Raw genomic sequence first — 13,419 nt, 5'->3', positions numbered from 1 at the left:
GACTAAAATAGACAGAAACAACATCCTAAAAGATCATATTTAAAAATAACTATGTATATATAAAATATTTTGATGATGTGACTGCAATTCATTCTATTTCATAAATTAAACTGTTAAATCTACAACTGGCAAGATCTGGTTTGCCCTATCTCTATATTTAGTAGTACTAAAATTATTTCCAAATTGTATTGGGCCTAATTTTTAATAAACATGTTTAGTAGCTTCCACATTTTTATGATGACACTGAAGTTAAACAGAGCTAGTCACTGAATGCCATGTTAGGAGACTGACTGGTGTACGCGTGAGAGTCTTGTCTACTCTTTCCATAGTGTCAATGGTATCTCTCATGTGGTTCCAGCCGCAGTTGCTATGTGAGGAGCCCCAAAGTCTCTTTCTTTGCTGGCACTGACAACAGAAATAGCGTTACAAAGTCTTGTGGGTTAAGATGTCATAAAACCAAATCTTTTCGGTAAAGAAATTTTCTTATCTGCTCCCTCCACCTCAGTCCTAGGGCTTCAGAGCATACTCCTCATCTCACATTAAAAATCCCAGGCCATTACTAGGCCATTCTTACATCTGCAAACACGCTCAACAGAAATTTGTTTCTCAATCCATTATATCTATGGATGCTATTTTAATGTTTTATCGCTACAAACAACCACTACCTTCTCCTTCCTCCCTATGATGGTCCTTAAATATTGATCTTTAACTATTAAATGTATCAATATCACTTGAGACAATTTCATCAAAGAACTGCAGTTTCTAAAATTTGATTCTGATGTCATCTGATGCACACTGTTACAGCATGATATCCAAAAGCAAACACACTGTTCTTGAACTAGCTTTAGCTTCACTTTAGTCACATGGATTAGGAATTTGGTGGGGGCTCATACTGAATTTGAGTTCCACTAAATTTAAACTTTCTTCAAACTATTTTATTCTTGCTAGTTTTCAGACATTCTACATTGGTAGGTCTCATTTTAAAATACTAATAAATTAAGCATTCGTAAGAAAATTATGAATAAAATAGATTATTAATCCTTATCATCTGCAGCAGTGGGTTCTTAACCTGTATGCTGTGATCCTTTTGCAGGTTGAACAACTATTTCACAGGGGTTGTTTAAGACCAACAGAAAACAGAGATATTTATATTACGATTTATAACAGTAGCAAACTACAGTTATAAAGTGACAATGAAAATAATTTAATGTTCAGGGGTCACCATAACATGAAGAAATATATTAAAGGGTCACAGCATTAGGAAGGTTGAGAAGCACTGATCTACAGGAATACAAAATTCCTCATATGAGAAGTACGGTAAGATAAAAATGATCTGCTACACAAGGGCTAAAGCGAGGTACAGTGGCACATAGCACCACTTACTCAGAAGGCTGACACCGAAGGACTTTCATGAGCTCAGGAGATAGATGCTAGCCTAGGCCATTCAGCAAGACCCTGTCTTTTTTGTTTTATAACTGACTGGTTAATTACTTAATAAATGTTTGTCAGAGAGATGCATGGTACATGTGTGGAGGTCAGAAAACAACTCCCAGGAGTTGATTCTTCCCTTCCTCCTTGTTTGAGGCAGGATTTCTCTTATTTTTGCCGCACTGCTCACACCAGGCTAGCGAACCTATAGCCTTCCAGGTGTCTCTCCTAGCTCTGCTAGGAGTGCTGAAATCCCAAACGCCAATTCCATGAACCTAGGTCAAGTATTTTCACCCTGAGCCATCCCCTTGTCAAAAGTCGTCTTATTCATAAATAAATATATGAATGAATTAATAAATTCTTTATAACATACTTGCAAATTTAAATATATTAGATTTGTTGATGTTGTTTTCCTTCTACTCTGTCTTTTCTATGGGAAATGCACCATTATCTGAAAGCAATAAATGATGTGAAACAAAAACCTTTTAAAACTCAAATACAAAAACCTCAAGCAAGATGTGGACATTTACAGCTGGATACTCACAAGTTCATGAACATCAGTCTTAAAGATGGAGTGTACGCCAATTATGAAAGGAGTTGGAGAACTCAAAACTTCTAGCAGCTGAGCCGGAAGAATGGGAATGTAGGGGTAACTGAAAAGAATAAAAATATTTTATTTATGCTATTTTCCCACAATGGGAACCCATTTCCCTTTATTTTTATGCAGTCTGAACTATAAAAATATATTTGTTAATTATTTGAGAATTTCATACCATATATTTTGATCATATTCACCGACTCCTCTCCATCTCCTCCCCAGATAAACCCCTACCAATGTATGCCACTCCCGGGTTCATGTCTTTTTTTAAATTTTTTTTATTAATTATTATTTTAATGAATAAAATTAATTATTATATTTATTTAACATAAATCCATTAAAATAATAAATAATATTATTAATTGTTTCAACTTAATACAATGTACTTCTATCATAGTCACACCACTCCCCTCAGATTCACCCTACCTCCTTACTTGCCAACTCTATCTATATTCTTTTGATTTTTTACAGTATGAATTTAAATTTATTCATATTTAGATCAAGTGGGCCTGGTATGGCGGTGCCAGCCTTTAAGCCTAGTATTTGGGAGGCAGAGGTAGGTGGATCTCTAAGAATTCATGGCTGGGTTGGTCTATATACTAAGTTCTAGGCCAACCAGGCTAGGTCTGCATATGAATTCACAGCAGTCGTGAAAGCATGTACAGAGCCCATGCAAGTCCAAGCCAGACCAAATTTGGCATGGAGATGGGAACCAGGCATTCAATCCTACCTCTAGCTATGGAGCTATTAGTAATGGTTAGCTGTTTGGAAAGGGAGAAACGGTTTTCTCTGTAACTGTAAGTCCACATCCTCCAGCGGAAGACCACACATCCAAGATTATCTGGGCAGCACAAAATGACCTTGAAAATTGTCCTTATTTATTTTTAAGGATACAAAATTGGGTGGGTAAGTAAGGAGAGTGGATCTGGGAAGTGGGAAGGGGTGGGGATACGATCAAAACATGAATGAAACTCTCGAAGAACTAATACATCTTTCTTAAAGCACTGAAGAACTTCAGAGAAATCAACTTTATTGCATGGAATAATTTTCAAAATCTCAATGTTTAAGATAGGATCACAGATAATAAAACACAAAGTAAATGGAAGTCAGGTAGGTGTCTTCCTTCTTTCTCCCAAAATGCATGCTGTTCCAAAGCACTTTTCCTTATGCAGGCCCTGATATCAGAGGGGAGCACTGGCAGGACCTGCACTCTCAAGGCAATGAAATGACTTGTCTAAATTACACTGTGCTTTATGTTCACATTCAATATCCACATAGATTAAAATTTTTTATGAAAATTCCAGAGGTGATCTAAAATTTTATCTAATGTTCATGAACTTTTAAAATTCTGGGACAATATGATTAGTAAATTAGATCAGAATAAAATATTCTACCTGTAACATGACCTATCATTATGGTTTAATTTTTAAAAACTGTTTTAAAATTTTTATTATATTTAATATGACTCTTAAAAATAAGTGGGAAATTTACAATGAAGTTCTGTCTGATCTAGGTTTGACAATTACCAATGTATAGCCACATATGTCCACTGACATATGTTCAATTCTCTATGTCACACTGAAGTAACTACTTTGCATCATTTATATACAAATAATTTATTAAGTATCTAAAACAGATAAGGATTCTTCATTAACAGAATTCCAATAGCTTCTAAAAATACATTAGTTTCAAATAGCACTAACAAAAGAATTTTATCAGAATTGAAAGATAATTAAATATTGATGACAATACTATCAAAGTAAGTCAAATAATTTTCACTAAATTAATCATCACTCAGTCATGTACATCTTGGAAAAGTCCCAAATTTGAGACTAGACTTTATTAGAATCATAATTCTAGAACTTCAATAAGTTCATATAACAAACCTCTGTGGTTCAAACTAATTGGGTCCTGACTCTCCCCCCCCGCCCAACGGTTTCTCTGTATAGCAGACCAGGCTGGCCTCGACCTCACAGACATTCACCTGCCTCTGCCTCTTAAGTGCTAGGATTAAAGGCCTGTGCCACCACCACCCAGCTTGGCCATGACATTTTGACTTATCAACAAGTAATACATAATGTGGGAATAAATACAACTACCAAGTAAAAACCTCCACCTGTATTTAAGAGGAAACATTAAAGACTCCAGGGCTCGACAGGCATCACTAAGTCTCTGGAAACTTGCTGAATGGAAGAGAACCTTATTTTCTGTAAGGACTGCACAAAAGAGGTTGAGGACATTTTGAATTCCTGAAAACACAAGAACAAAGGCTTACTTAACACAACAAACTGTACTATATTGTTACCAATCACAGACTGTTTATGATAAAGAAACAAAAGTAATATTCAGGGATCTCCCAAGGAAAATACTTGAATGACTTAACCGATACAACATATAGACACCTGTCTTCCTGGATGTCTACTCTTTACACTACTGTGATAATCACTGAGCATATGGCCTGTAGGGAAATTTACTACTGTCTTCTTCATCTCATCTCCAAAGTCTGTTTCTAAGTTCTCATTAAAGATGTTGGCATTGGTTTTGTTCTCCTTTAGAGTCTATTTGTCTGATGTTAAAACAGTCAGGTGTTTTAAGATGACATTTCAGTTGCCAATAATCACATATACAACGGTGGTATGATAAGGTCATAATAGAGGTGACAAATTCCTAGTAGGACAATGTGGCTGTCCTAAGTATCACTGTTCGATGCATTACATATTTGTGATAATGTAGGCATAATAAAACCATCATTAGTCATATGAAAGTATAACATACAATGAGGTGCCATGAATAATGTGATCAATGACAATATAACTGGCTTATGTATTTACTATACCACCATTTTGTTTGTTTTCTGTATTCCTTCTACTTACAAAGAAAACTATATTGTGTTATGCTAGCAGCAGTCTCACACATTTTGTATTTATAAAATGTTTTGTATATTACACCGATTCTTAATTGCATAATTTTGTCTTGTGCTTGATTTAATCTCATGTTATTTTGCACACGTGGCCCTCAGTTTAATAAGCTATGTTGTCTGTTTTCACTGTATAGTCTAGATATGTAGTGGGCTATATTATCTAAGATATGGAATTGGAAGGACATATGCTTGAGGATGTCTACCCAAAAACTTCTTGCTATTCTTTGACATATAACTTTATGAGGTGAGCAGCTAATCTGCTATTCACTCCTGCTGACTTACCATAGGACCATAAAATGGAGCCAGCCAAACATGGAGTGAATCTCTTAAAATAAATCTTTCTTTGGGGCTGGAGAGATGGCTCAAAGGTTCAGAGCACTGACTGCTCTTCCAGAGGACCTGAGTTCAATTCTCAGAAACCACATGGTGGATCACAACCTTCTATAATGAGATCTGGTGCCCTCTTCTGACTTGCAGGCATGTGTAGGCAGAACACTGTATACATAATAAGTAAGTAAATAAACAAATAAATATTTAAAAAATTAAACTTTTCTTTTCTAAGTTGTTGTGGCTGAAGGTATTTTGTCACGCTAACCAAATGCTGACTCACACACGTGGTTTTCTATCTTTTTTCTTGAGAGTCTGTTGTTGTGGAATATTAATTTAAGATGTGTTACATTTATTTATGTTACAGAATATTTGTTTAATGATGCAAAGATGTATGGTATTATTTTATGTTGTATTTATTTAACTCTGTAAAGCTGTATAACTTTGCCTACCTAAAACACCTGATTGGTCTAATAAAGAGCTGAATGGTCAATAGCTAGGAATTGTCATTTCCATCACACTCCGGGTCCCACGGCCATCAGCATTCAGACAAAATGCTTAGTCACCCTAGGTGCTAGCATCCCATGGTCACCCATGTGCCATCAGCATTTAGGCAAATTGCCTAGTCACTCTAGGGCCTTATGTCCTATATAATCATGTGCATGTACCACATGGCATTGTAATCTCTAGGCATGCACACCATGGCTACACAAGCCCCTATGCACATGTGCTGAACTACCTTTAAAAAGCAGACATGTCAGCCCACATTCTCTTTCACCACGTTTCTTTCAGACAGGCATGTGCACCCTACTCTTTCCTTTCTATTAATAAAAACTCTTAAAGTGGGTTTGGTTTTGTATCTTGTGGTCTATTCTCGTGTATGGTGCTAAGGCTCAACTGGCTCTCATGCACCTCCCTCCCTTGGGCCAGGATCCTGGACCAGGTTAATCTACAACTGACCATATTCCATTTGCCAGGCCACTGGATCACTTCTTACAACACTGGCTATATCAGTTGCTGAGTTTGTCCCCTTGTGGTCGGCATAAATGTCTCCCTGAACCCATAGGTGTAGCCAGTGAGCATCTGGCACTCTTCTGATGTTCTTGGAAACTAGGGTACACCCAGCCACTGCCTTCAAGGCTATGGCTGGCCCCTTTTGCCAACAATCACCTCTGGCAATTCCCTACAATTGAGAACTGAGGCGCTGTTTCTCATCTCAGACTTGGTCCCTCGTTTGTTGTTGCTTGGACTTTCATACCTCGGGGTTCTCAGTCCCAGCCCTGCTCCCTGTCTGACAGGACTTGGAGCAGTATATGGCATTTCACTTGATCCTTGCTTAAGCTCTGTGATGCCAGAGTTTAATAAAGCCATTGGATCTTGCTTATTTTTCTCTGACTTAGTCATGGAAAATAAGCCTCCCAACAACATAAGCCTGGTATCTCCTCCGGGGTGTCTTTTAGAAACCTGCAAACCTCTAAGCTTAATGCCCTACTTAAAGACTCCTAAGCTTATCCATCTTTGCACTAAGAAATGGCCCAAGTATCCCTTAGATAACAACCTGAAGTGGCTGCCCAACAATTCGCTTGATCCTGACATTTTATGGAAACTTTCTAATTTCTGTCAGTGAACAGGCACACGGAAAGGGTTTCCCTATATATTCTAGTTCTAGGCCTCTCTCCTGGCCTCCCGTTCACTCACTCATGTGTTCCTGGCTACACCATCTAAACCAGAGGAATACCCCCACTACTACTCCGGACCCTGCTAATGAACCCCCACCTTTCCGACCCCAGGAGACAACTGCTCCTTTGGGTTCTCCATCCCCTCCCTTCTCTCCTACAACTGTTCCTTTAACCCCTCTGGCTTCTTTCTCCTCTCTGGTACCAGGCCACTCCAACTGCTCAACTATAGCACCCACTATCACTCCTCCTGTCAGGCGATGTCGTGCCACTAGGGGACCCCACCCTGATCAAACCAATTTGGCTGCAGTTCTCACTTTGTGAGTAGCCGGGGTGGATGGACTGGCTAAGGTCCCTTTCTCATTATCAGAACTCTCTCAGATAGAACAGAAAATGGGTTCTCATACATCTAAAACTCTACCTCTTTCATAAAACAATTCCAATACATTACCCAATATTATAGTCTCAACTTTCATAATGTGTGTGTGTGTGTATGTGTGTGTGATTCTAATAACCTACTTCCTGAGGAGCGCAGGCAAGTTTGGGAGCAGGTTAGAATACACACAGATGAAATTCACCAGAGGAATGCAGTCCATCTCTCTGGGGCGGTTCCCGATGAAGACTCATGCTGACTTCTTATGATCCTGGATCCCCATTTTCTCACCTTGCTCGTGCCTTATATGAGGCAGCTCTTGGCTCTTTGCATGAGCCCCTCCTTCATCCCATTACTGAGCCCTTCCAGAGGCTCCAATAGGCTCTTCATCTCCCAGACCTAACTCATTCCTTTTCCCTCGATGTAGCAGAAAAAGAGGTATATGCCCTTCAGGTCCTAGGTCATCAGCTGACCTTCATTTGTACCTGTAGAATACCTGTCAAGGAAACTAGATCTTACCACTCGGGGCTGGGCACCCTGCATATGTGCGTTAGCAGTTGCGGAACTCCTTATTCATGAGACAAAGAAACTAAGCCTTAGGTCACCCACCACTATCTTCTCCCACCACAACCTGTCCCATCTTTTAACTTATAAAGAGTTATAAATGCTACCTCCTTCCTTTTCAAGTGGCACCAGTGGAAGATGCTATATTTACTTTTCAATCTTGTCTACTCCTCAACATCCCAAATCTTCTCCCTCAACCTAAGACTGACTATTCCCCATCTCATTCCTGCATTGAAACCTTAGAGGAGCTACTGCCCCATCCTTCCCACATATAGGAGGGCACATAGCCTCAGGCCACCTATACCTGGCACACAGATGGCAGCTCCTTTTTACATGAGAGGACCCGTAAAGTGGGTTATGCCATTGTGTCAGGCACTGAGGTAGTTGAAGCATGGGCACTCCCTGCCTACACTACTAACCAGCAGCCTGAACTAATAGCTCTTACCCTTGCTTTCTAATCAGCACAAGAGCAATTCCTAAATGTTTACAGACTCCAAATATGCCTTTCCTCCTGTCCCACGCTGTCATCTGGAAAGACTATGGGCTTCTTACAACAAAAGGAGGATCCATAACTAACTCAGGTCACATTATTAACTTGTTAAAGGCCTTCCATCTCCCCAAAGCTAAAAGAATTAATCACTGCTGTTCTCTTCAGACTGACAGCTCCATTATCTCTAAGGGAAATAAATGAGCTGACTAGGAAGCTTGGACAGTACCCCTCCAAGGCTCAGACTCACCTCATCCACCGTAGGGAACCCGTACACTACACAACTCCCATCCTCACAGTCACCCCCTGATACCTACCTACACCAGCTCTTTCACCCTAATAGTCAGGCTCTGTCTCATTTTGTGAAGGCTTACCTCCAGCACAACCCCTCAGGACTTACAGTTCTTAAAAACTACCACTGCCTCTTGCAAAATCTGTCACAAGTCAGATTCCAGTTCAAAATATTGTACTTTTACTTTTCCTATCAACTAGGCCAGGAACTCCCTTCTAGGGACTGACTGGCAACTTGATTTTACTTACATGCCCACGGTCAGGCAAGTTAAATATCTGCTGGTCTTAGTGGATAAGCTCTCAGGGTGAGTAGAAGCATTTCCATCCTCTAACAAGAGGGCCCAGACAGTCTTCTGACTACCTTCTCCGGGAAATTATTCCCCGATTTGGGATTCATGCCTCTCTCTAGTCTGTAACAGGCCTCAATTCACATTCCAGATTCCCCAAATCTTATCTAAAGTTCTCAGCATCCTCTGGCATTTTCATATCCAATACTACCCCCAGTCCTCAGGAAAGACAGAACAAACTAACTGTTCGCTAAAAAATATTCATGTTAAAATATCACAGGAACTTCACTGTGACTGGGTAAAACTCTTGCCACTGGCTGTTTTCAGGGTCTGGGCTCTCCTCAAAGGAACCCTTTCCATCTCGCCCTCTGAACTCATGCATGGGCAGCTGGTTCTGACCCCCAGACTCTCATCTGAACCCTTATCTCTCCCTAATCACCTACTCATGCCATTACTGGATCACCTCCAGTCCCTCCTATGGAACTTTACTGACCAACTGTCTACCTTGACCATGTGCCAACTCCTGTCCATGCCCAATCAACATCAGGGATTAGGTCCTTCTCTCTACTCCAGATCAATGTCTCTCACTCCTTTCCCCTAAGTGGAAGGGCCCCTTTAAGGTAATTCTTCTAACTCCCTTGTAACAGCTGCTAAGCCTTCCTTATTGGATTCACCTATCTCACCACAAATGTATTAGTTTCTGATACCAGAAATTCTACTTTTAGGTTTCTATTTTCTAGTTTTTCCTCCTACATCCTTTGGCTCTTATTTGTCTTTTATCTTCAAAGGGGATAATGGGCACTTGAAAATCTCATACTCTATTATCCTGACATCAACCTTCCGTCTCTTCTCCTTCATTTCGTAAGGGCCCTTGTTACTGCACTAAACTACCTAAGATGGCAGTTCCTGGAGAAATAAGTGGCCTTGAGCAGGATTTTGACAGATGAACATTAGCAGGGCAAAAAGACTTTTTCAAAGGAGTATAGGGAAGAACTTGCAACTTCCTAAGCTTTGTTTTCTCTCACAACAATGACAAGAACGATCCATTTACACAGAAGATTCATAAGAAGACAAGCTTCATATGGTATCCCAGTATGAAGCAGGTCCATATTCAGTCATGAGAACTAGACTGGTAAAACACCACCACCTAGTTTACCTTCTCAAGGGAGATCATTCAGACATGATCTGCATGTCACAACTGAACAATTTGAAAGGGACAATATTATGATAATCTAAAGGGTAATTTTCTTTACCCAAAAAAAGTGTACTAAAACCCAGCATAATCCCTAATGCCAGGTTTCTTCCTAGCCCCATAATGGTTCCCTCAGTGAAGATTTCTCTTTCCTTACTTTCCCTCTGTTCTTCCCCCAACTTGGCCATAGTATTCCCTCAAGGATGACCCCAGTTAAGACTCTACGTAATAGCGGACCGGGCGGGTACCTGAACTGGGCTTCCCCTGTAATCAGATTGATGACTACCTTAATTGTCATCATAGAACCTTCATCTAGCAACTGATAAAGGGAGATGCAGAGATACACAGCTATGCATTGGGCTGAGATCCAAGAGTCCAGCAGAAGAGAAGGAGAAGCGATAATATGAGCAAAGGGATCAAGACAATGATGGGGATACCCATAGAAACACCTGACCTGAACTAATGGGAGTTCACTGACTGCGGACTGACAGCACGGGAACCAGCATAGAACCAAAGTAGGCATTCTGAATGTGTGTGATAGCTGTGTGGCTGGTGCAGTCTGTAGGGCCACTGACACTGGGACCAGGACTTTGAACTGGCTTTTGAAGCCCATTCTCTTTGGAGGGATACCTTGCTCAGCCTAGATATAGGGGAGAGAGCATTCGTCATGCCTCAAAATGATATGTCAGACTTTGTTGACTCCCCATGGGAAGCCTTACCTTCTCTGAAAAGTGGATGGAGGAGGGGAATGTGAGAAAGGTGGGCGGGGTAGAGGAGGGGAGGGGGTGGGAACTGGGATTGATATGTAAAATGAGAAAAGAATTTTTAAGTAAAAAAAGTTGTCAACTATAAAAAAAGCAACCTACTTACACTCAAGTTCAATATTAATAGTATTAAGTATTGTAAATTTTTTTTATTAAAAATTTCCGCCTCCTCCCCACTTCCCATTTCTCTCCCCCCTCCCCCTTCCCCTCCCTCTCCAGTCCAAAGAGCAGTCAGGGTTCCCTGCCCTGTGGGAAGTCCAAGGTCCTCCCCTCTCCATCCAAGTCTAGGAAGGTGAGCATCCAAACAGACTAGGCTCCCATAAAGCCCGTACATGCATTAGGATCAAAACCCAGTGCCATTGTCCTTGGCTTCTCAGTCAGCCCTCATTGTCCACCAAGTTCAGAGAGTCCAGTTTGATCCCATGCTTTTTCAGTCACAGTCCAGCTGGCCTTGGTGAGCTCCCAATAGATCAGCCCCACCATCTCAGTGGGTGGGTGCCCCCCTCGCGGTCCTGACTTCCTTGCTCATGTTCTCCCTCCTACTGCTCCTCATTTGGACCTTGGGAGCTCAGTCCAGTGCTCCAATGTGGGTCTCTGTCTCTATCTCCATCCATCGCCAGATGAAGGTTCTATGGTGATATGCAAGATATTCATCAGTGTGGCTATAGGAAAGGGCCATTTCAGGCTCCCTCTTCTCAGCTGCCCAAGAAACTAGCCGAGGACATCTCCATGGACACCTGGGAACCCCTCTAGGGTCAAGTCTCTTGCCAACCCTAAAATGGCTCCCTTAATTAAGATATATACTATCCCAAAATTTTATATAATTAGCAATCTCAAATTTTAAGGTGTTACATTGATTTCTATTCCCAAATAACAAGATTTGTTGCTGTGTTCATAGCTAGTTACTTAGAAAATAACTGTCTTAAGCTATGATCAGGTGCCTCTTAATCCTGAATACCTTCCTAGCTGCTGCTGTCTATTTCCCTCTAATGCTGCACATTGACAGTAAAGGAGACACAATGGAAAACACTCTGTGACACTTTCCACTGAACAGTAATAAATACGTCAACAAACGCTATGTCTCTGCTTTCAAAAGAGAAAACTGAGGAACAAAAGAATATACTTTTGTAGTGATATTTTGTTTGTTTTAACAATTAAGCTTGCCTGAAGATTAGAGTACAGAGCTAAGCCACTAGAGCCCAGGGAGTGGTGGCATAAACCTTTAATCCAAGGACTTGGGAGACAGAGGCAGATGGATCTCTGTGAGTTCAAGACCACCCTGGGCTACCTGTGATTGAATCATTTATAAAAGAGAAACAGAGCTTACACAAGGTTAATCCCAGCACTAGGGAGGTAGAGACAGGAGTGATATGGCTGGGCAGAGAGAAAAATAAGGGCAGGAGGAGACAGGAGTTCATTGCAGTCTGAGGACAGGATTGTCCTTTTGGGCTGAGGATTTGGTAGAGATAAAAGGTCTCTCTAGAGGCTGGCTACACTGCTTCTCTGATCTCTCTGCTTTCACCCCCTAATATCTTAGTCTGGGTTTTTATTATTAATACCTATTAGAATTCATGCTACATACTTTTTGAAAAAAAATGTAGCTTATCATGTGTATACATATGCTCATACAATGTATGTGAGAGTATACACATACATGTTACATGCCATGATACACATGTGGAGGCCAGAGGACTATTCTGTGAATAGTCTGGTTCTCTCCTTCCACCTTTATGTGGTTTTGGAGACAGAAATCAGGTCAGCAAGTATGCATAAGAACATATTCACCTGCTCACCTACTCACAACCCCAGAAGGCCATATTCTGAAGACAAGATGTATTCTGGAAAGCCTTATTTTCCTTTCTGATCAGTTTATTGCAGGGAAAAGATTAATAGTAGTTAAGGTTTAGTATAGTCATAAAGATTTATCATTTAATTGATGAATATCTATTAATTGCCTACTTTCTCTGCATATTAGATTATTACAGTGACTTATTAGACTTCTGAGAAAGGACAGAAAATGCTAAATTCTTAGGGATTGAGATAAATATAAGGTAGACTCTTAGAAGTTCACAGTGCAGTGAGGATGTCAAATTGACAGTTAAAACACACACACACAAAAATACAGATACATATAATACGTAAGACAGCATAGAAAAGAGGGCAATTAATTCTCCTGCCACTTATAAGCTGTATGCTCACATGTTGATGGTTTTCATTCGACACGGCTATTTTTAATTTAATCTATGTTGGATATATAAATAATTCATTCCTTTATATTGTAATTGTATATCCCATGTCATGTATAGATCACAGAAATTAATATATTTACTATATTAATATATTTCTAATGTTAACTCCCTATTACACTAAGACTGCTTTCATTTTTTTTTACTATCATACAATGGCTATGGACATTTATGTGTAAATATTTTTATAGATATGTATTATCATTTCCTTTGGGTAAATGCCTAGGAATAAACTTAACTTAAACAAGTAAACAAATTGTAGTCCA

At 40.1% G+C, this 13,419-nt stretch overlaps 1 protein-coding gene across 1 annotated transcript in view; it reads right to left on the bottom strand.

Annotated features, from left to right (window-relative positions):
• Sbf2 (SET binding factor 2) overlaps nucleotides 1–13,419 on the bottom strand; it is a 403,356-nt gene that overhangs the window by 207,330 nt on the left and 182,607 nt on the right. The window contains 2 exon segments of the mRNA XM_057777079.1: nucleotides 1,973–2,081; nucleotides 4,143–4,275. Of these exon segments, the coding sequence (XP_057633062.1) occupies nucleotides 1,973–2,081; nucleotides 4,143–4,275 (242 nt within the window).

This window comes from Chionomys nivalis, chromosome 8 (genome assembly GCF_950005125.1).
Source record: "Chionomys nivalis chromosome 8, mChiNiv1.1, whole genome shotgun sequence".
In the NCBI taxonomy this organism is placed as follows: domain Eukaryota; kingdom Metazoa; phylum Chordata; class Mammalia; order Rodentia; family Cricetidae; genus Chionomys; species Chionomys nivalis.
The sequence above is the reverse complement of the archived record's forward strand: the minus strand, read 5'-3'. Positions and strand labels throughout refer to the sequence as shown.